Source organism: Melospiza melodia, chromosome 2 (genome assembly GCF_035770615.1).
Source record: "Melospiza melodia melodia isolate bMelMel2 chromosome 2, bMelMel2.pri, whole genome shotgun sequence".
Lineage (NCBI taxonomy): Eukaryota > Metazoa > Chordata > Aves > Passeriformes > Passerellidae > Melospiza > Melospiza melodia.
The window spans coordinates 76,465,751-76,490,046 of NC_086195.1; the positions used below are offsets into that span (position 1 = coordinate 76,465,751).

The following is a 24,296-nucleotide window of genomic DNA, read 5'->3' on the forward strand; positions in this document are numbered from 1 at the left end:
AGAAATGGAACCTTGTGGCCCAATGGCTCAGAAATCACTAAGAGTATTGCTGAACCTGTCCCTCTTCTCAGTAGCTTGAATACACCACCTGATTGTTTGATCTAGCAAAACGTAATAGCATTTAGAAGAAGTATTTCTGTAAATTATCATAGCTCTTTTCTTAATAGAGCATCATCCTTCAAGCTAAAGTCATCATCCTCTGAAGTAATATTTTCAGGAGGTGATCAGTCACTATCTGGTCACCTTCTAGATGTAAATTGATGTTAAAATCATGGCAAACTAAAAGGTTTCTTGTCTGCAGCAGACAACAAAGAGAGGAACCTTGTCTTTGTAGTGGATGGTGCCTTTTGCATCAGGCCTGGTTTCATTGCTGCTTATGATTTTGTCTTCTGGATTTGGACGCAGCTTTGTACTAGAAAAATCTTTTTTTCTTCTTTCACCCCCTCTCCCAATCCTGTTGTATTTGGTGGAGAATTAATTCAGACTGAATCTCCTTCAGCATGAATCTCAGAACAGATTTATCTTTGCATTTATGAAAACAGGCAACAGAAATTCTAGTAGCTGTCAGTGTAGACTTATAATTTCAGGTAATATTTGTAATGTGCCTAAATGGATCCCCCAGTTGGAAAGTTGAAGCTATGTAACTTCTTACAAAACAGTATTTTGCACTGTTAAATGCTGCCAGCTTTGTCTTGTCTCCTCCCTACACTTCTACAAGTCTCAAAAACTTTTGGTAGAATGTAACAAATGTGATCCCTGTTAAAAATAAAAGTCTGTTACGATGAAAGCATTTATGATTTTAGCCTTGATTTAAAGTATAGCTGCCATCAGCCTTTCAATGTAAGTTGTTCTACTTACATTTAAAAGACCAAGCTCTGAAATTGAGTGCATTTCACAAGGATGACATTGAGTTATCTTGTAGCAAACATTTGGGCATGTATGTTTTTGTTGTGTTGTTAGTCCTGCTCCCCTTTCCTATTGGAAAACCTCTGCATTCTCTTAAAACTTTGTATTTAAAATATCAGGAACAAAGGGATTTTCATTTTTTAGTAGATTAGGTTTACCTCTACCGATATATGTCTGGTATGAACAATGAAATTATAGTAAAGATTGCTTTGGTCCAGTTGCTCTGGTATAAAAATCTTGGAAGTTGCACTAACAACAGAACTTCACTGGTGTTATAGGCTAAATCAAAAAATAAGGCCTGTCAAATTTTATGGTAAAAACCTAACTTTGGAAGTCATGTGTCATATTCATGAGTTGAGACATCCGTATTACTCAGGTGGAAAACATAAAATTGAATTATTTTGATCTTCATCCCCATTTATGTCTGTATTCTTTTCCTTTAATGTTATATGTCAATTTATGGAGGTTTGTTTTGTTAATTTGGAAATTATAAGCTTATTGACCTCTTGATTACATCGTAAGTTATAAAATGAAAGGAAACCAAGGTTAAATGAAATATTTAAGCTTTTTGCCATACATGAAGCCCTTTTCAATTCAAATTTTAAGAAAGATAGGTGTAAGTAGTAATTTTTCTGTAACTTGCTCAAAAAAGGCAATAGATCTGAGCATATTTCTTCTCTACAGTTGCAGGGTTGGTGTAAGACACTCGGTCCTATAAACACTCCAAAGATTCTTATATTGGTTGAGTCTTGTATCAGGGAATTACTCAGCATTTTCATAAAGTATGTTTTTGAAGGGTGTTGCTTACCCAAATAGTCTTGGATGTCCTTCCTGTATTACATACAGCAGAAAGAGGCTGGTTACAGTGCATCTATTCCTTGGCCCAGTTGTGTCATTATTAAAGCATTACAGCAATCTGAACCTTTAACATAAAAACTTACAAAATTGTGGTCCTAAACTTTAGCCTTTTCCCATGTTACAGATTTGAGTGGTATCCCTGTCTTACTACTGCTTATGGAGAGGGTTTCTTGTTCATTTATCAGTGTCTACTGTTGGCTTTTTACTTTTGGGTATTTTAGATATTTTAGACCAAAGCTGTTTCTTCTTAACTGTGGGGACTGTAAGAGCAGGAGGTGCAGTAAGCTGATGTTGCTCCACACTTTTCAGATAATAAATTTAATTCCTCAGATAGGAATGGGTTATATAATCATTAAGTAATACTTGTCAAAAAATGTGATTACACCAGCAGAGCCCCCTAGTGTGGTGTGGGTAGGTGGTGGTATAAGAAGGGGGTTTTGCCTTGTATTGTCTGAATGACAAAAGCAGGAGAAATGCCTTAATGTTACCACAACATGTACCATGGGAGGCTTCTTGTCTGCCTAGCAACATCAGTCAGAAGGATAAGAATTTCTGTTCTGTACTGAGAGAGTCAAAGATGTGCCTGGTAGCAAAATAGCATGTGTTATTGACTCTTGACCCAGTCCTTTCTCCTCTGGGGTTTTATTGTCATGGCAAGTTCGAAAGTTAAGTGAACTTTCAGTGTGTTGGTGTTGCAAATGTCTCAGGTGTTCTGGTGTCTGTGCTTTCTGTTGGCCAGCACATTGTGTACCCAGCATTTGTATGAGAGTGGAGGAAGTGTTGGGTTTGGTGAGTGTTAGGTGTGCTGACCTTTGTGGCCCATCCCTAAAGAGGCTAGAGAAGTTTGATAAAGCTTTTTGTCGAAGTGTGCTATGCCTCATTATACCTGCTGACAAAAAAATGACAAGTGTTGGTGGTAAAAGCTCTCCTGCAAATGAGGAGAAAAGGAATTTGGTATTGTGTTTTTGTACCTCTTTAAAAGTTTCTCCAGTAAATATTGATGATGATCAGATGCAGCTCTTTCCTACATATACTTTTTGCTTTTTATTACAATATGGCTGTTGAATGGATTTCTCCTTACATCTACATTTAAACTTGTTGAAGTAATTCTGGAGACCTCGTGAGGTGTCTCTACTTTGTTACATCTTCATCTTTTTACAGGTGAACAAGTTCAAAATCCCACTTCCATTTCTGTGCTTTTATATGAACTATAATATTCCTTCTTTAATTATATATTTTATTGTTTTCAGCTTAGGATTCTGGCATTCTCAGTATTTTGTTGTTGTGTCCCAATAGACAGGGTTTGTTTTCCTTAATGTTTTGTGAACAGAGGCAGCTGGTTAAGAAGAGGGGGCCTGTTGATTCCACCTAGGAAGATAAAACTGTAGTATGAGCCTCTCTCTTACTAGGTATTGTTAAATCTTGAGAGTACTTAAACAGCTTGAAATACCTAGTTAGTGGGGCTGTACATCTTGACTATTCTGGAAGTAGTTTTGACTCCTGGTAATGTAATGAACTCAAAACAGCTGCAGAGGTAGATTCAGCATCAGACACACTGGCTGAATTCTAATTGGCTTCATCTGTCCAAACATATGGGTGATGGCACTGCAGACAGAACTTCACACCTATAGTTATATAGAGAGGAAAGAGCCTGGCTTGCCTTTTGGGATGGTAAGAAAGCTTTTTGAGCAACACTAAGAATCCAAGTTTTATTGAAAGCGGTATGAAATTGTGTCCCCAGAATATGAGGCCTCAGAAAGTTCATTCTTCAAGATACAAAATTTGTACTGCTTTCCCCTACTTGGACCAACACTGAATCAGTTTTCTAGAAGTAGATGCTTTGAAGGGGCTTAGAGCTTTCAGTGTATACACTATGGGTTAAATTTTTTATGTATTAGAAAAACCTGAATAATTGTGGCTACCTGTGGAGTGGTAGGTTTGAATTTATAAAAATTGGGAAGTGTATTTAATCAGCCATCTAAAACACAATGATTGTTTTGTGTCTCAAAATGTCTTCATGACTTAACTTTAGGACCTAGGAGTAAAAAAGTGTCTTGGGTGTGATACTGCTCTGGAGCTGGAAAGTGCTACAAATCTGAATCCGGATTAGTTGGCTTCATTTTAGTCTTCATTAAGATGGTTTGACATGTGGGTTCCTCTTGTTTAAGTCCAGAGATGGGGCAAGTAAACATCTTAAACTCTTTCCAGACCAAGGCAGACTAATGTCTATGTATTTGAATGCCAAAAACCCCAAAAGTTTTGGATCTTCCTTTCAAAATAGAGAGGCTTCAGGCTAAAATTTTTGAGTTCTCCAGAAAGAAATCAACTGTTTTCGAATGCTAGGTTTCCAGGCTGCTAAAACAAGTAGAACTTGGGAGTGTTTTAGAATGTGTCTCCATAGAAATTCTTTCCTCCCCCACCAAGTTCTTTCATATTTAGTTTCCATAACCAGTGCACTGTTGTGAAGGAGGGGAAATGCAGATTAACTGCAGGGAAGCCAGCCAATCACTCCAGCATCAGAGCAGACTCCAGGTCTTGTGGAGCTAACCTTTGTGACCTTCACAAGGGGCCTCTCTGAGGAGAGCCATTTTTCCTGGCTTGTAATGGTAAAGAAAAACCTTGGCAACTCCTTTGATCAGCAAAGCAAAAGCAAGGAGCGCAAGGAGCAAATGGGCAGCTTTGTGCAAAAAACTGCTAAGTCAGTACTGGCATTCTCTGTGCTGAGAACAGTGTTACCCCCTTGTATAGAGTATGTGCACATTTCTACAGCATACTGGAATATTTGTTTCATATTTAGAAAGCCCTTCAGTTCAAAACTAAGGGAAAATCTTGGTTTTTACCAGTTATGGTGAAGTAAAAGCATTTCATCTAATAATTTGCAGTGTGAGAGTGAGGAAACTTTTATTTCTTGGAGGTCAATATTTTCAAAAGAGCATTGCACAATGCTAAAAAAAGAATTCTAACATTGGGAAGTGATAATTTTTTATATGCAGATGACATATATTTTTACTGTAAAACTTACTGCTTTGCAGCTTTTGATTATTTTTTTTCCATTTCTCAGTTGATGCTTACAGTGAATTTCAGATACGTGCTTAAAGAAAGAATTGTAGTTTTGTTTTGCAAGTATGTTTTGACTTGTACAGATTGAAAATCGAATCTGTTCTTAACATTGGGAGAATTTTAAATCAGCTTTTAGTGTTTCTTCTCCAGTACGTTCATTCACTCTTCTTCTGCCGCTGATACACAGATGCCTCTGTGTCCTCCTGTTACTCTTGGTATTCTGATATGTTGTGTTGCTCATATGTGGTAGTTTTATGCTCAACAAATTGGGTTCATTCTCCCACCTGAGATTAAGTGGTCTGTGTCCTTCTTCTGCCTGCAAACAGGAGAGGGTTCATAATGTTTTTATTCAGTACTTCCTGGTGAAGTCTGGTGAGAGTATGCCTCCCAGTTTAATCTCCCAGACCAGTATATTTCTGTCTGGTGGATTCAACAGTTGGTTCATTCTGAGCAAGAATTCTGCCTGTGGTTTGTAAATTTGCAGATTTTGACCTCCTTCCTTGGTTACTTCAGCATCTCTTCGTGCAGCTTGACTCCTCGGGAGAAGTTGATATTACAAGATTGCCAGATCCCTCTGCAAGACGTTTCTTCTTTTATGCTTACAGTATTCACTTTCTTTTGATGTTTCATCCTTTCCTCTGCCACTCCCTAATTAATCACCTCCAGTACTGTGCTGAAGTGTTCACAGTGATGTTGGTTTTTTTTACATGACCATAAATAAATAAATAGCAGTTACAGAATCAGGCAATGTTTCAACATCTGCTGTTTTGAAGTGTAGTCCTCTTCAATTTTATGAAAGTACAGAAATTACTTGAGTGTCATTATCTCACAGAATAGCTACCAGTGTTCAGTAATTAAACAGTTTATTAGATCCTTGCACAGTTCTGGATAGGATGCAAATTAATTTTTAATGGATGTGATTTATTTTAGTGCAAACTGCTCTTCAGCAGCTTTCACCTGCGGGACATTTTTACTTTAACATATCCAGTGATTTTCAGATAAGGTGCTAGATAACATCTCATGAAGATATTCAGGAAATTGATTCGTTTGAAATCCCTCATCTCAGATGATTTTCTAAGTATATTGTAGCAGCATGAGTCTGTCAGCAGGTTTAATTTGCCTTCTGTGTACTGACACTGATATGGTCTCACTGCAGTTACTGTGTTTAAGGGACAAATCCCCACTGATTGCATGGACAGAATCAGCCAGGAGCAGTTTTGGCTGCTCTGTGGGCGGGGCGAGAGTGCCCCAGGCCCTGCTCCTGCCGCATGTGGGAGCAGCGTTGGCAGCAGCAGCTCCCAGCCGGCTCCATGCATGCTCTAGCACAGAAGGGGATATTTGGCTGCTTGGGTGATGCTTGCTTTCCAAGCAGCTGTTCCTGTAGTGGAGTAGGAGAGTTACCAGATAGACTGCAAGATTACAGGACTAGTGCAAGTTACTTAAGATTGCAATCTTGACAAGCTCAGCATATGTGAGTAGTTAAGTTGGAGGTGAGGTGAAATGTAGCACGAAGAAATGGGTCTCTGAAATACAGCCAGTCAACTCCAGGGCTTGGTTGACTCTCTTTATTATGTCTTCTACATTATATTCTATGCTCTTGGAAGCATGTTACATTGTCAGACATGTAACAGTCCTTTTCTGGTCTATTTGAACATAAATATTTTGTAACAATTTTCTAAAGGAATAGATTTCTGAAAATATATTTAAAGGATAATAACATATCAGAGAAGAGTGACCAGAATGTTTAATGTCCCAGTTTATACAACTAGAATCACAGTATCTAGGAATAGATTTTTTTCTTTTTACTGTATAGTTTACTTTTAAAAGGTTTTGAGATAAAGTTTAAAATTATGACCTTTGTAGTGATAATGAAGTGATTGCAAAATAAATTTTAAGATAACATAAAACAGTGAATGTTTGCTACTGAACTTTGAGTGATAAATTCTGGAAGGAAGTTGCTGTGTAAGTACCTGCAACTATGAAGTGTTAAACCACAACTTAGAAAGCATTAGCCAAGTGAATGTTTACTTTTTGGTTTATTCAAGCATCTTAGTTCAAAACTAAGAAACTTGGAGCTGAAGAGCAGAGTGGTTTGTTTCCTTCTTCCATAATTCAGAATGTAAAAATTATGTGGAAAAAAAAGGCATCTGTTACAATAAGCTTTCTTTTCATGGTCACTAGAAGCAGTTGATTCACCTTGGTAAATACAGTTCAGACGTTTTATATGAATATCAAAGATTATTGGAATGGGGCAGACCAAAAGGATTATATTAGCTTGGTGTTCAATTTTAGCAAGCTAAGTGTGGATGTCTAAGAAGTATTATGAATTAAAAATATATTGGGAGTTTCAATCTCCTCTTTATATATCCTTCATCCTTTGCCTTCAGGTACTGTTCACATCCTCTGATGGGAAGATTACAGTTTAGAGTAGTGAGTTTAAAGGACAAGAGCGGATGTGTGCTGCAGTTTGCAGTGACAGTGAATCACTGAGGGTTGTAATTGTTCATGTGCAGTTTAGGCGCCGTGCCCCAGCAGGTGTGTATCAGGTAACCTTTATACAGGCTTGCTTCCTGAGAGCTTGGCATTAAACTGGCATCAATATGGTTCCATTAACTGTCTTCTCTAATCTACTGCTTAAATTTCAGAAAAGCTGTGTCTTATTACTCACGTGTTGAAATTACTGATATGTGATATGCACATTTGCTCTTCTGACATCAGGAGCATTATATTTTCCAAACATGGGTTGTGAAACAAATATGTTTTGTCTTTGGAATTTCATATGCTAAGGACTGAATGAGCTAAAACCAAGCAAATAGACAAAACCTAGACAACCTCCAGAGCTTGCAGTTAGAATTTTGTTTTAATTGAAAGTTTCAAAACAATTTTGGCTGCCTAGTTGATGGACAAAAGTGGTCCTATAGGATGGTGATAAGACACTTGACTATAGGAAGTCGATTTATAGAAGAGATTAAAGGAACTCAGTTTGTCCAAGAGTTCAAAGTGACAATACTCACAGGAAAAAAAGCTGCTTCACCCTCCAGGGGATTTCTGAAATAGTTTGTGAATTTGCAGGCAAATATCCCAAAAAGCTGGAAGCCGATAATGGCAGCTTTTGGAACTGAAAGGGAGTGGAGGAAAGGGATGGGTCATAGGGAAGTGCTGACTAATGGTGAGCAAACACTGTAGGGGAGTTCTTGTATTGAGAACTGATCTCACTTCCTGAAGAAAAATAAACTCTGTATTATCCAAGCATAAAATTTGGGCTGAGGAGGTCTCTAAGCTTCGACTGTTAGAAAGTGGGGAGAGGCAATGCTAGAAAGAAAGCTTGATTTTGTAATGATGTTAGCCATTAAAAAACCCACACAATTGTCTTCTGAGAAAGAAGTTAGTAGTAATCATTAGTATGTGACCTGTAGTCTGATCTCTTGTGTGAGTAGGATGTACTCACATCTTTAGAGAGGCCTGTTACTAGTAAGCATGATTTTAAATACTAGACATAAGAGTCTAGTGAGTACATGTTTTTTAAAAATGTATGACAATAATTAAAAACAGTGTTTATCCCCCTCTCTCATGGCAGCAGCACAATCCCTTCAACATCCCACTCCCCAATGACAAATGCTAATTTTCATAACTAGTAGATGGAGACTGCAGGGATTATAAATTTGGGATTAATTTATACTAAGGTATGGTGATAACTTCAAGTTATATAGGCTTCATTTGGAATCTCAACATTTACAATTCTGCTGAAATTTGGTGAAATTAGGATATCTGTGGTTTTTGCTTTGTGATCTGTTTTGCATCTAAGGGTTGAACAACATCTAAATAAGTACTTCGCTATGTTTATCATTAAAGCGTAAGAGTTGCTAATTTTGGCAAAGACTAAACTGTGAGTACTTTAAGAACTGTTAGTAATGTAAGTGATATGCTTTTAGATAAAATCATGTGCTTGGCATATTTTGTCATCCCTATTTGTATTTCCCTCTGTTCAAGAAGATAGTCAGGAAGTAAATTAAATTACTACAAATCAAATACATAAATGCTGAGGTATTGGTATTTATTATGATGATTTAATGAAATAATTTAAGGCTTTAATTGCTAGAAAGCCATGGTTTGTTTTGCTGATGATGATTTTACAGTCAAACTTCTAGTTTCTGTTTGATCCTGGACTCTGCTATTACTCTGTTACTTGCTCAAGGAGGGCGGTTGGGCTGGATGACCTCCAGTAATCCCTTCAAACTTTCCATTTCTGTGAATACCCAAATTCTTAATAATAAACCAAAAAGTAAATTAATATTTCCAGTTGATAACTTCTGAAACATACAGTGAAATTTGAGTTCAAAATTAGTTTTAGTTTCCTTTGCTTATTTTACAATGGGCCTTTGAATACTGTTTAAACCGATGCTCCTTAAACTCTTTCTGAAAGGTGAAGAGAAATGTAGAACCTGCAGCTTTAAAAGCCTCAGGTCAAAAACATTTTAAGGTCATTTTTAAAGATAAATGTAATAGCTATTATATTTAAGTATACTGTACATTTAAATGATAATTAAAATTATACACTAAGTAGTTTTGTTTATTCTCAGGCTTTTACTCTGTATTTCCTTTGCTACTATAGGTTAAATGTGTAAATAAAAATAACTTTTCAAAGCATAGCCTTCAGACAATATGGTGTATCTGCGGTCAAGAAATCTGTTGCCTCTGGTGGATTGCAACTTGTGAAATCTGTCTTCAGGGGGTTGAGGGGTGGGGGAGGAAAAAGAATATTCTGCTGGCAAAAACAGTGTACAAGATTGCCTAGGGTTGACTGAGCAGGTATCTTACAAGTACTGACTCAGGCAGCAACTTGCTGTTGGAAGATTCTCTTCTTTGTTTTACTTAGTATGCTGCAGAGTCTTTAGGGATAGGAATAATTGCCTCCTACCTCAGCAGCACGTGGTGGTTGTCTGAATTGTAAAAGTAAAAAGCTCTCCCTGAAACAGAGTCATAAGAAGGAAACAGATGACTGGGGTATTTTATGAAATAAAGTGCAGCCCTCAGATGAGGGAAACGATAATCCATAAGACTATTTGTATGAGTTAAACCGAGAGCATCTGAACAGACTTAAGGTGTGAAGTGTGAGCTCTGAAACATAAATTATAAAGAAAAGTCAATGTTAATGATTTTAATGGCAAAATAAAAACAGGTTCATTCTGTAGCAGAAAGCTGTGCCTTCATTTCCAGTAGGTCCTACCTAATGGTTCCCTAAGAGTCAGCTCATCCTGTCAAGGCCATCAGGGAGTGATCATTGTCTGAGCACTCAAGCAACCAGTTTGCACTGCCCTCTGAGACTTCCTACTTAGAGCAATAAGGAAACAACCTAAAGAATCTTTTTATCTTCATATTTTGTTTTCCTTAGTGGTGGGTAGCCTCAGGGTTAATCGACAGGATTGCAGGAGCAGCCCCCTTTAGATGCTGAGGCAGCTGGCTATAGCAGCTTTTATTGCAGCATGCTTAGGCAAGCCTCTCTGACTTGAAAACCTCCAGGCAACAAAAGCAGGGTGTTTTGAGAGGGGCATAAAATTGCCTGGCTTCTCTTCATGCAAAGAAACACTTGATTTCCCTCTTGTTTTCTTTTAAGAGAGAGAAATGAGATAGAATCTCAGAGATAAAAGTACACAAAGGTGATAAAGTATTCCATGGTCCATCACTTCTGAAAATCATCTGCGTTCCCTTAATAAATGTGAAAGCTAGTGTTTGTGTAATCTTGTCTTTAGTGTTAGAGAAGGCGTCTTGGGGAGGCCTTCTGCATTTGCTAAGCAGGAGTGTAGGAGGGTATCTGTAAAGTCAAACAAATACCGTAATTTCACTTGAAATAGCAGCAGAGACAGTTCTTCCTTTAGATTTGCCCTCCTTGGTGATGTATCTTTATCTCTTTCATTGAAAATTAAGGAGAGTAAAAAAGATTAATTCTTCATATGCTGAATGACTTAGCTATGAAAAGCAAACTTCTTAACTTTGGGGGTAGGGGAGAAAGAAAGGGAGGTTTCCATTAAAAGTAGCTTTTTTTTTCTGCTGGAGAACTGAGAGGGGAAGTTTAAATAAATCTGTTGACAGAGAATGTGATCAAAGCATTTAATCCTTTATAGACTTTGGAAAATAATTGAACTGGTAAAAAGACTGCAAAACAAGGACTTTTCACTCTTTATAATACTGCTGTGTCTTACAGTTTTCAAAGTAATGGAAATGAAAATGTCCTTTTACTCCTTATTTGTTCCTGAAACTCAGAAAATTATTTTATTTGGGAAATCCACAGTGGTATCCAAGAATTATACTTCTGGGAATCAATTTTAAAACTTGTAAGCATTGTGATACCAGCTCTACTTTTCTGTATGAGGTCCTTAAATACAGGGCAGGAAAGGGGCAGGAGGAAAAAGAATAATAAGTGCAAAAGTAAGCATGTTATTGCTTCCATTTTGGCTTTGACAAAAGGTAGTTGTTTCAAGAACACATTAAAATAAAAGTGGGGCTACCTTGGCAAACCTTTGAACATCATATCATGCATTCACCTCTTTCTGTTAATCATGCAATGTGTGGTCAGGCTGCCTACTGCCCTCGCATCCATTTTAGCATTACACACTCTGAGGTGAGGACCTGTCTGCAAATGCTTCCCAAGAAGTGCAGTGCTGTTCTGCAGCTTGGTGTTTATAGTCAGAACAGGGAGCTTAGTTTTTAAGTCCTTGGTGTATATATGTATTGTGCACTGTCTGCAGGCAGGCCAGTGCTAATGAAGGCTGCCTTTGAATACCTTAATACTAAATACTGTGTTTTGTGTATCTGTAAAAGCTCTTTATTTTGTGTATCAGTGTCTGCAGCTTTGTGGGCCATGCTTTCTGGAATTTCTGGTACCTCTTAGTATCTTGCAATATTCAACCACCTTAGGAATAAATTCCAGAGAGTTTTGTAGAAGAACTTGTCTGACTAGTAATGACTGTGTGCAAAATCTGTTTCTTCATGAATTAGACTTTGTCAGATGTATTTAAGTTTCCCTTACTGCATTGTTCTAGTTCAGATTCAAACCATTAATTTGCTGGAAGAATTTCTGCTGCCTAGGACTGTAATTTCATGGGATAGCATGTGGTTTTATTTCATACTAAAGTTAAGGAACTTAAGCTCTGACAGGCTCTTCCCACCTGGTCAACAGGATGCTTGTCCCCTGTTATTTTTGCTTTTGTTCTATTTCACAGTTAATGAAATCACAGCTGTGGCACCACAGGATTGCACACTGAGCACTTGCATGTCAATTTTAAACTATGCTTTCGCAAGCTGAATGAAGGTTAGAAATGTCTATTGTCATTTTACTGGTGTGCTCTCTGGCATTATATGCCTGTGGTGCAGTTTGGTGAGAACATGATAAGTGGTGTAGATGGAGTAGGCCAACACAAGCTTTGTTTAGCTAATGCATTAAGGCTGCCAAGCAGAAGGAAGAATAAGGAAAACTCAAAAATACAGCATTTTATGTATTGCAGGAATATTCAGAAAATTGTATGCGTGTTTCTGTTTCTTTCAGGCAATTAGACCGTGCCTGGAGACATAACCATCCTTAAGAGATAAACTGTTGCAAATTTTAGGGGCTTTTTCTGATGCTTTTTGGGAAACAGTGAGATTAGGAAGTTCTGAATTTTACTGCCATGTACTTTTGTTGAAATTGGACTGTAACAGTCCTGAAAGCTAAGGAAATATTGCAAATAAATGGACAAAACAAGTGGAGAAACAGTGCTTTCCCCAGCAATGGGTGGAATATAATCTCTCAGCAAATGAGATTTTCATTGCTCTGTAACCAGCCTTTTCTTTTGCTGGATATTGTTGGATTTTTTTTATTTTTTTTTTTTCACAAAGCCAGTTGAAAAGTCCTTAAAGGGTTTGCAGTCAGTTTAAGAGTGTATCCTTGTCTAAGAATGGTGCAAATTCAGGGAAAGGTTTATGGAGGACTGAACTAAGGGTAGAGGTAATGAGCTGTCTCTTCTCCCCTTCAGGCTTTTCTCTGTACTATTGCTGCTTGGAATTGAAATAATCTCAAATGATGTATTTAAAGTATAAATCTGTAATTTTGTTACAGCACCTGCAAAGTCAGCTACGCTAATTAAAAATGGCCCATATATCTGAAGACTTAGATTCATGTTTTAATCCTTTCCAATTTTGAAATCCCCTGAATAGGATAAAGATAATAATGCACAAAGAATGTCACGCCTTCTATCCTCAGGCAAAGCTGAATCCACTCCATTGTGTGTAAATATCCTAAGATCATCAGCGGCCATAACCCAAAAGTCTCTGCATGCTGCACTCCAGTTTTTGTGAGTGGTAATTAGACCAGTTCATGTCGAGGCTCCTTATACTCAAACCCCTCTTTTTCATCCCATTTCTAAATGCAGTTGTGGAAAATTTACCTAGCTCATCAGCCCTGCCAAACTGATCCAGGCCTTCCAGCCTTCCAGATATTGCCACTTCCTTAGGAGCATGCATCCAGCTCTATTTTTGAATTAGTGGATACTGCCACTTTGACAGCTGCCCTATGGTCAGACCACCACACTGGTATTCTGCTGTAGAGCTCAGGCCTCTGCAGAAGTAGATGCTCTGATTTCTTCCCTGCCTGCTAAAATGATAGATAAGTAGGTATCTTGGAGGTACCCTACACTGCCTCTGCACAGGACAAGTTTGTATAAGATTTGGTAAAGAGGTTAGTTGATTTTTTTGACAATTTGTGATAGTTTCAAGAGCAGAAATATACAGTTTCTCCTGGAATCACTAGGAAAGCTAAATTTCAGTAAACACATCAAGACCTGACGTGCTGAAATGTACTGATGAGAGCTCTAAAATAATTCTGGCATTTATGAGGAGACACTTTCTCTTTACTAGTCCTTAAAGTTAATAGACAAATATAAATAAAAAGAGAAAACCTTTCAGAACGGGATGCATTATGTGGATTAAAGAAGCTAGTTGGTTAGGAAAACAAAGAAAAAATGAAAGAGTAAAATCTATATCTCATTCGTTTAACTTAAAAAGAATCATAGGTGACATGCTTTTCAATGGAGCAGCTGACATTTGGGATTTAGTGAAAAGTTTAAATTTCACACTGAAAATAGAACATAATTAGGTTTAGTTTCATTTGTGCACTTGCTTATGTTGCACAAAAAGTACTCAATGGCACATCAACACCCTTGGGAGGTCTATCTTGATGTGGTCAGTGGTATGTGTTCCTATTTTGCTTTTCATAAAATGTGATTTCCAGTGAATTCTTAACAGTCCCAAAAATCTGAAAACCAAAATCCAAGGTTAGTCACCTCAAGTTCACTAGAGACTGAAAATAACTTTCCAACAGACATAAAATATAAGTCTTCTCTAGATTGTTAAAACACAAGCACTACATTATGGAGAGATGTTTGCATAGTTTTTTACAGTGATGCTTTTATACTTAGGAAAAACTTGTCCTTCTGTGTGTTTGAGACTAAATTTTTGAAATGTCCTTTCAGGAAGAGCCATATCCAAATGTACTGAGAAGCCATGGTTTGTTTATTCTTATCTATTCTTTTATGTGTCAATCAGACCTCTTATTTTTTTGTTGTTGTTGCAGAAATTTCATGCAGTATGATCATCTGTACTGAGGATTAGAATGTCTGTTCATTCTCTTTTGCTTTTCTTAGTAACATTACATTTCTATTCCACACTCTGGTAAAATAGTCTTGCAGTTCTGACCTGCTTATGTTAATAATGTCTATCCTAAGTCCTATTTTTGTGAAGAGGAAGTTCTAATTATAAATAATGTGGCATATATAAGGTGACTCTATGCTAATAAAGGCAGAGAGAGACATAAAGGGTGAGAAAGACATAATTTTGTAATGACTGGAAATTCTGTTACACAAATGAAGTTCTCAGCATACCCTGGAAAGTGCAGCTGCCAATGGGGACACTGTAGTTGCAGTACATACTACAGAATGTCAAAACTGAAGGCCTCTTAGATAAGCCTTTCTTGAAGAATTTAAGTAATTCTTTGAGTGTCTTAGTTTGTTTCTGGCATGGCTTTTGACAAAACAGTACGTGTCTTTTTAGTGCAGCAACTGGAGAATGAATGGGAAGGTATATTACACTTTGTACAAGGGCTTTGTTTTTAGAATGGTGTTATTTTATTAGTCTACTGGGATCCGAAGGGTTCTTAAAATAAAAAGTAAATTTCCTTTTCTTTTTAGATCTCTAGATATCCTACTTCTTTTCCAATGTACTTTAAAATTAAAAAAAAACACAAACAAAAATTGAAACCTAAGTCTTCAACACCCTTCTCCCTCAAAAAAAAAAAAAAAAAAAAAAAAGAAACAAACCACAAAACAAACCATCACTACAACAAACACCCAGACCTTAAATTCTAAACTTAGTTTAGAATTGGAATCTGACAAATCTTTAGGCATGTGATAGTGTTTAATGCCAGTAAAGATTTCTTTCAGTTAAATTCTGATTCTTAGTAACTGCAGAAATTCTCTTTGTGTACATAAAATAAGAACATTTTTCTTTTCTTTGAAGTTGTTAAAATGCAAATAATTTGTATTTGGCTGTAGAAGTTGAAGATGGGTGAGGAGATGCAGTTTGTGCTCTTCATAATGCACAGCACTTTGAAGGTCCTTTTTGGTGGAGGATGATGGGTGATGTGTCTTGGAACAGTCACTCTTCTTGATACTAGAATTCACATATGTTTGCTAACAAATGCTTAGCATGTGGTGGGTGTTTTAGTTTTGTTTTTCTAAGGCCTGTTACCACAGACCTACATTTATGGTACAGTCTGATTTCCTTCGTTTCTACTATGCTCGTCCAGTTTACTAAAGTTTTGCTTCTCCATGTCATAAATGAACAATAATAAATATTGCCAGATAGATGTTAGATTTGAGAATTCATTATGTGAGATAAAATGTCTTACATTGCTTGATTATCCTGGAGATGTTGACTTAATTCCAGGAATATTTACTCACTTTGTTCTGTTCACACAGTACAGAGCTATGTTTCTCATTCCTGAGTAGGTAGAATTTTAAGTTTTAGTTTGATAATACATGCTACATATAGTGGCTGATTTATAGGTTACATTGATTTCATATCATTTGCTAATGTTTTTAATCTTTTATTTGTGTTGACACTAATTGTTTATTGAGATATGGTAAACCTCATGTAAAATTGAAGATCTTTAATGTAAGGATTGGGGTGTTTTTCATTAAATTCAGGTACTTAGAGAAAAAAATCTACTTAATGTAGGGAAAGATAATGCAGTGTTGATGTCTGTTCTCGTTATGTCCATTGAGACCTTTTCTGTGCTGCTGTTCAAAACAGAGGGAAAGATCTTGTGTAGAATGTCCTGTTCCAATACTTAATTTGATAATTAAAAATACATGGTGTTTATAGTAAGTTACCCTGGTCCACGTGCTGTGCATAGGAACAAAATAAATTCCTATATTCCTCCATGTAGTATTAGGATTTATTTAAACATTTCATCCATATAAGTGGGGGCTTGCCTACTTCGTATTTCATCAGCTGAGCATTATTTGGAATTTATAGGAAAGAACTGATCTGTTGTGAAGTGTTTTGGGTGCTTTCTTAGTATATAGCATTCAAACACTCAGGATATGGAGCAGGTAAGGTATGAGGACTGTGATTTTATGGAGTTTGAGGAGAAAAGTTTTGAGGGAAGGTATGGAGGAAATGGATATGTAGATCATGAAGCACTGAGCTGAGTGGGAGGGAAAAAAGTTTGCCTTATTGAGCCAGTCATACAGTCAGTATGATATTAATATTATCAGCTTGCTTACTTTGAAGATTTTCCTCCATGGCTCTTTGCTCTAAGACTGCTGATTGTAGTTCAGCTGGTCACGTAAGGAACATGCTGACTTTTCTCAAGTGATACTGAGCTAGGGAAAAGCTGGAAGCTGCTACTGCCTAAAATAGCTATCCCTGTTAACAACTCCATATGAACATTAACTGTACGTTGCATGCTATGCTTAAGCTGTCTTGAGGAATCAGTAATGCTGTCCTTGTTCTCCAACCTGCAGGTACACCTAAAACTGCTTCTTCCATAGTTCATTCATCTGTCCCATGTTCTGACGTGTTTTGAAAAATTGATCAATGTTGTTTAGTGCATTCCTACAGTTAACTGTAGAAATGGTTCTGTAATGCAGAGAGAAAACATTTTTCCTTTTATTTCTTACTCTGCACTCAAATAGCATATAAAAACAAAGGCTATAAATTATGTACCTTGCATTTTATTAGTTCATAGTGCTACATGGATTTTTATTAGTTAAATGGAAATAGTTCAATGTGTTATTATGAGTACAGTCGTGTTTTCCCAGTTTCCACTGTTGCCAGAACTGAGTTGAGCAAATATAACAAATCAGAAATGTAAGGGAGGAGTAGCACATGCTGGTACAGTAATTTAAACACATGGTCTGTGAAGCATTACAGTGCAGTGTTTTTACATCTGTATTATCTTTACCTGTTTTCCTTGCTTTGCAAAACTGGCCAGCAGAAAAGTGAAAAATTGTTCCCCAGTATGAAGGTTTATATATAGTCCAGTATATATAGGGCAGTCTTTACTATGTTGCACCATGTTTTATAAATAAATAGGCTTTAAAAAGAAATAAAGAAGTCTTGCTCTATGTGGCATGTTTCTCAGTGAAGCTGAATATTTGAAAACCTGTGCTACCAAAGATGCAGTGTGCTTAACAGTATCTTGTTGAGGTTTAACTCCAGCCATCAAACATAATTTATTGGTGTGATGATCAGAGGGAGACCAGATTCATCCAAAACATAGCCCAGCACTAGCCATGGTAAAGAAAATAACCTCTACCCCAGACAAAGCCTGCACATACTGTATTAAATGAGCTACTACAGTGTGTCTGTAACTCTTTGGTCTGAAATAGCTTATGTGCATGGTTAGGCAGTGTTAATGTACATATGTTAAAGCTAGTTTGTGGTATGTCTACCTTGTAACAGAAGATTAGAATGTGAGTAGTTTGACATAAGTAATTATTTTGGTGACTACTGTTTCATTTTATGTCCTTCTGAATTTGTTACTTGTTGTGGTTTTGCTGAAGAATATGACAATGGGCACTCCATGTAATCCAGAAAAGCATAATTTTAAGGATAATTTATTTAAAGTATGAATGGTACCAAGTTAATAATGCATTGAATTCTAATTTATAACAATACTATCTGAATATGATTTTTAATTTGTACCGGTTCTAAATGATCAGATAACAAATTTTGTTGTCAGTGTTCATGTGCATATGGAGTTGTATGTTTGTCCCCATGTACTTCTCAGAGCAGTGTTGTTAAATGGCATCGAGACAATATTGATGCTTGTTATGAATAGACTGCATCTGCTGCTTATTAGCAAAGCATGCTAATCATATACTCCAAAAGAAAAATAATGATTGATTACACTTTTGTATTTCCATTGAATTGAATACTTCCATGAATGACAGTCGTGAATGTACTTGCCATTTTTTCAAAACAGAGAAATGTAAGCTTCCAGGGTTTTGCAGAGGACTGGGTGGGTTACTTGACAGTCCTACTGTCCTCATCTTTTCGCTTGAAGTTGAAAGGCAGCTGCACATTCCTTTCACATTACTGCTTTACTGTGACTGGTTACTTCAGCTACCACAGAGGGATTGTTCAGGTGTCAGTGGGGAGGAGAGTAGTCTGCCCGAAAATCTGAGGATGTGGTCTATGCACAGAAAGTTTGGGAACACTAATGATTGCATACTGGCCAGTTCATTACCACTCCCTAGGCCCTGGATGTGAACTCATCATGCTGAGGTACTGGACTGTGCTTGAGATTCCAGACATATCTGGCTTGGTTTGAAAATCTGTGAAGTCACATTTAAAAATGGCAAATAAGTGATCAAAGAGAGAAGGAATCAAATGTTGGTTGGGAAACTGGTGGTGGCCAGGGCAAGGGTTTGGGAATCTGACATACAGTGATGCTTGGAGAGAATCCAAAAAGTTCTTGTTTGGTTTTGAATGTGACTGTTGTTGGCAAGCTTAACCTTTTGTTGTTAAACTTTCTGTGCTAGCAGGTCATTGTTGTGAATGCATGACTGTCCTAACTCTTGCTTTGTTTTGTCCTAGTCACATTGATCAAACAACAACATGGCAAGATCCTAGGAAGGCCATGCTTTCCCAGATGAATGTTACAGCTCCCACCAGTCCTTCTGTGCAGCAGAACATCATGAATTCAGCATCAGGTAAGCAAAATTTGCATTTATGAGAAAGATCATACAAGTAAACCACAGGCTAATCTAATCAGGGGGAGAGGGAGTCCAGATTTAATAAATGTTCTTCTACTATTCCTGGTTTGAAACTTTAAATTTGTTGATGCCTGATTCATCAAGCAAGAGGCTGATAGTTGAAATAATAGAATTTGTATAATATTTATGTTGTCAATAAAAAGAACACTGTAGTTCTTTGATTTATGTTTTTATTTTTTCAAATGAATGGTTCAAAGTTGTAAGGAAGCAGAATTTTTCTCTATTTTCTTCTGACCACAAAGTGCTGTTAAATTGATGAAGACCAGAATTTCTATTCAGTTAATATCAATTTACATTAAAGCTTTTGTGCTTCACCGTGTTCTTCTGCCTCCCTTTGCTCACTGATTAGACATGTTATACCCCCATTTATTTACATTTCCTGAATTTAATATGAACATATAATTTTTTCCTGTTGTCCTTAAATGGATCAAACAAATACCTTGAAAGTCTTGTTTAGAAGCAGAGATGTTTTTGTTTTCCTCTTGTGTTTCTCTTACTTCCAAAATCCAGTATCATGGTCATTATTGCTCTAACTGGAGGAAGTCTGTTGCCTTTTCCTGGAATATAGAATTGTTTTTCAGCTGGCTGGGGGCAGGGGTGGGGAGGGCTCTCACTAGACAGCAGTAAAATGTTCTTGTTCTTGCTATAGAATCTACTGTGTGTTTTCAGAGCTCTCTCATCTGATTATGCAGAGAGCAAGCAGATAAATTTGGTACCATGCTTGTTTGAGTGCTTGGTCTTGCCCTGGCTTTGTCACCTCCTGTCTGTCATTGAGGTTCATGTTATATTTATTTTCTCACAGTCTGACTGTATTTTGTGTGTCTGTGCTGCTCCTGTACTTCCCAAGGGTTATTCTCTGGTGCTGCTTTTTGTGGTCTGTTTAGACAGCTTTGTTTCATGCTGCAATTCATGTGCTGCAGACAATACCAAAAGATTAACAGGCGTGACCAAACTGTGCTGTTCATGACTGAGTATTAGAGGGGAAGTTAATCAAACTTATTGCTGGCTAGGCCAGGAGGCTGGATTATCCTGAAACAAATGAGTCCTGTTCAAGTTCAGGAAGTCGTGATTCACAGCAATTAAGGTCTCAGGCTCTGATGTGAAAATAAAACAGTGTGATTATTTTCTGTGTAAATTAATCCCAGGAAACCTGCAGCAATAGAGATGGCATGTTTTTGTAGGGACACTTCTAAAGGAGGGAGAACAGGAGAAAGGAAACAATTCCCTTGGTCTGTCCTGCCTTTTTGCTTATTTGTGCTAAAACTAGATGCTTGCTGTTTCAATATTGACATATTTTAAGATAACTCCTCAAACCTTCCGCTGTACCAAGAATTCACAGGAAAAAATATTGATAGTAAAGTAGGAATCACTTTATGTACTTAGAAATGAAGGGTTCTTAGCAAAAAAAGTACTATTAAATTGTAACAGGGTGGTAACAAAATTGGAAAGAAGCTAGTAATCTGGACACAAGGATTATTTTTTAAAGAACATTTACATGTAATTGCCTGATGTAATTATGTGAGAGAGTGATGTTGCATAGATATTGTTGTTCATGCAGTAAAGAACAGTTGAAAAGTGCAAGTGGGTTGTCTTGTGATTTGAGAAAGCACTTACTTGGATACAAGTTCATTGAACATTTATTTTTAATATCACAGATGATACTATGTTGAATATCAACTGAAAATCCTGTGAAGCTTTTTTTCCCCAAGTGCTCTGAGTCTGATAAAGTGCATGAAGGACTCAGAACCCCTGTGTATACATCATATGTTATCTGGAGTTAGGTTTTTTTAAGCTTAAGTCAGTTGAGGTAGTATGACTTGGAACTGGCACTTTGGATGCACTTGCTTATTACCCTTATTTGCTATTAACGAAAGTCTGCTTTGAATTAAATAATACCAAATCTGAATTTATTGGATGTGATTCTGATAGTTGATCTGGCAAATGTTTATGTACAAACTTTAAATTATGACTGTTTGTTTGTTTTTACTAAAGTCTCTTATACCTAGCTTTGTTACTTTTTATTACTGAGTTCATGGTGGCTTATGCTTCCTTGGTAGCCTCTCGAATAATCTTTCAGAGAAATGGAAAAGTCAAGTAACTATGTACCACTTCAGCACAGTGGAACTTACAGTCATGATGTTGGCACTCAGATTTAAGACTACTTAATGTTCTAATTTGGGCATTCATCCTTGAGAAATCAAGTTGAGGCCTTAAAGACAGAAGTTTCCTGTTATGAAATATTGCTGGCAGCGAAACATACCCTAGTGCATGAGAGCCTTTCATGAAAGATATTGGGGAAAAAACGAGTGTGAGTATTGTGACAGCTGGAGATCACTGACTTGCAAAAAAGTGTCTGAAATGCCACAAAGGAGAATATTTTCCTTTCTGTATAGACCTTGTATGGTGCTCCTTAATTTTAGCCCTTAAAGTTACTGTCCAAATTCTAGTGTACTGCCTCAGGAGCCTGTGAGTCAAGTTACTGTGCTGAAACATAGGAGAGATTTCTGGGAGCTGTCGTGACAGCCTTTAGAAGCTTTAACCATTTAGTCAGAATTAGAGTTCTTGACATTAGCAAGGAAATTGCTATGAACAGGAAAACAAACTGAAGATGCAGAGAGAAGAGAACTGTGAAAGCTGATGTGTGCATATTGGAGATAAACCTGTTGTCTTTTTGGATAAATAGGGGAAGAAGAACTCAGGAAAGATGTGATGAGGGCAAGTCAAAAGATTTTTAAAATATAAAAATGGGAAACATGTAGTTTAGCATGAGATTGAAATCTTTAGGTTATCTGACTTAAGAAATTCCATCTCTTGAGGCACTTAGGTATCTTGCTGCAAATTACATTTCTTCAAAGAAGTTAATGGACATCTGAACCAGTTATATCTGTTCCAGGCATGACTTTTGTGAATGAGTTATTCTATGAGTGTTAGTTAGCTACATCCTTTATAGAAAGACATCAGTGTGTGAAAAGTGAGGGGGTTTATGTCTGTCTTTCTTAACTTAGTTGCTACAAGTAATCAACTAAAATAGTTTGGGCCATATGTATGCAGGGAAGGAGCACAGTGCTGTGTTAGATGGCATCTGTTGGTTAATATGTGAAATAGCATTGCATCTTCACTTCAGTAGTAGAAAGGAGACAAGCCTGTTATTTGTACATATGCCACATGTATATAAAAAGTCATTGTAACTGTTCTCATTTTTTTGCATTATGTTTCTAACCATTTTTCCCTAAAGGAAAACAGAAAGAACGGGAAAAAAAAAAAAAAAACAACAAAACAACAAACATAGTTTTTTCTGCCTTGATTTAAAACAAACAAACAAAAAGGTGGTAGTAATGGTATGCTGTTCTTCTTAGGAACATCTCCTATACATTTCCTACTGAGGTAAAGTTATACATTTGAAAATAAACAGTGGCTGTTTCATATACAATTACAGTTGCTACAACAGAAATGGGATAATTGTATTAGTGTATTTCTGTTCTTCAGATACTTTTACTTTCTGAATCATGCTTGAGTCAGGCTTGATAGGACTGCATGCTTTAGCCTTTTCTGCTTGCACATAGACCTTAGATAATTAGCTTTGGAGCAGATTATGTGTCTTTGTCCTCTTTTGTCTTCATTCTTATGTGGCAATTTTGAATTGAGTTTCCCAGTGAAAGTTTGTAGACCTAGTGTAATTCCATTGTCTCTTAAGGTAAGGCTGTAGTGCCATGTTAAATGTTGGTAAGGAAATGGACACTTGAATTCATAACTCTCAGGGGACAGGTGGGTAGGAAGGAATATGCCAATAACTAAAGCAAGTTCTAGCTCTTCTCTTAGGTTCTTGCTCACTTCAGTTGCAGATTGTGTCTGTGTAGCCATCATAGTGCTGACTACAAAATTCCATTTTGTGTACAGTCAGCACTATGGTCTATTCTGAAGCTTGAGTTTCTAAGTATCTGCATGACAATGTTAATTTCTTTCTTCATCTGCAAAAACCACCTCTTTTTAAAGAGTGTCTTTTTATACTAATTTGACAGGATAAAGGTGTACTTAAAGTAAATTTTATGGACTTTGACACAATTTTTGGAAGTTTTAGAACCACAATGACTGAAGGGAAGAAGTTCAGCTTTCACGGAGAAAGATTGGGAAAGATCTTGGAGATCAGTGTTTGTATGAGGTGAAGGTGAATCCTGTTGTTGAACATAGGTATTCTAGTTCCCAGGTTGTCCATGCATAGTCAGTTGGTAGATAGATACAGATGCCCTCTTATATGCATTGACCTGTTGATAAAATATGGCTTTGCTTACATTTGTTTTAAAAATAAGTGTTAGGAATAGTAGAGTCTTGCAAGATTCACTTCTTATCCCAGCACAGATTAAATCTCTCCTACATTTTTGCTTTTGTTACTCTTCCAGTTGCTTTCTATCTGCCAGCAGCAAGCTCTGCTTTGCATTCCAGATTCCATGGCATATGAGAAAGTTTAAAAAAAAAACTCAAAAAAAGTGGAGACATGCACCAAAGAGACATGCACACAGACTTTTGAAATTACATGTTATTTATATGAAGTTACACCATTATATAAATATTTAGTTACAGAGGTATGGCTTACCAGTAGTTCTGGAAAACTGGCTTACATTTGGAAATTAGAATTTAATTTTTTGTAACTTTGTCCTCAAAAGTACCACAGTGCAGGCTGAGTTCCCTGCCTAGAAGGGTTGTGTCTCCCTGTGCAAATTATTTCACAGAATTCTAAACTTGCAGTTGAGATAGGGTTCAGTTGTCATAGGAGGCACCAAACAGAACTAGTAGGGGGACCATGTCACAGGGATACTGTTTGTGCTAAATATTTACAATAGTTTGAGGGGAGACTGGAGAAGTACTTGAGAGGTATTTTGGCACTTAGTAAGCAGACAGAAATTGGCCCAAGGAATAACTTGTGATAGAATCACAGAATCTCCTGATTTGGATGGGACTTGCAAGGATCATTGAGTCCAACTCCTGGCCCTGTGCAGGGCATCCCCAAGAGTCACACCATTGAGAGCATTGTCCAAACACTTCTTGAGATCTGTCAGGATTCAAGCTATGACCATGTCCCTGAGGAGCCTGTTCCAGGGCCCAACATGCTTGTGAGGCCAAGTGACTATTCATAGCCTCTATACCTTTTAGGTCTCTTTATGT

The 24,296-nt window shown here is 37.0% G+C and overlaps 1 protein-coding gene across 4 annotated transcripts in view; it reads left to right on the plus strand.

The window, feature by feature from the left end:
• YAP1 (Yes1 associated transcriptional regulator) overlaps positions 1 to 24,296 on the plus strand; it is an 88,350-nt gene that overhangs the window by 30,209 nt on the left and 33,845 nt on the right. For all 4 annotated transcript variants that reach the window (XM_063148904.1, XM_063148907.1, XM_063148906.1 and 1 more), the window contains exon 3: positions 18,958 to 19,073. In XM_063148904.1, the coding sequence (XP_063004974.1) occupies positions 18,958 to 19,073 (116 nt within the window). The remainder of the gene's footprint in view (positions 1 to 18,957; positions 19,074 to 24,296) is intronic.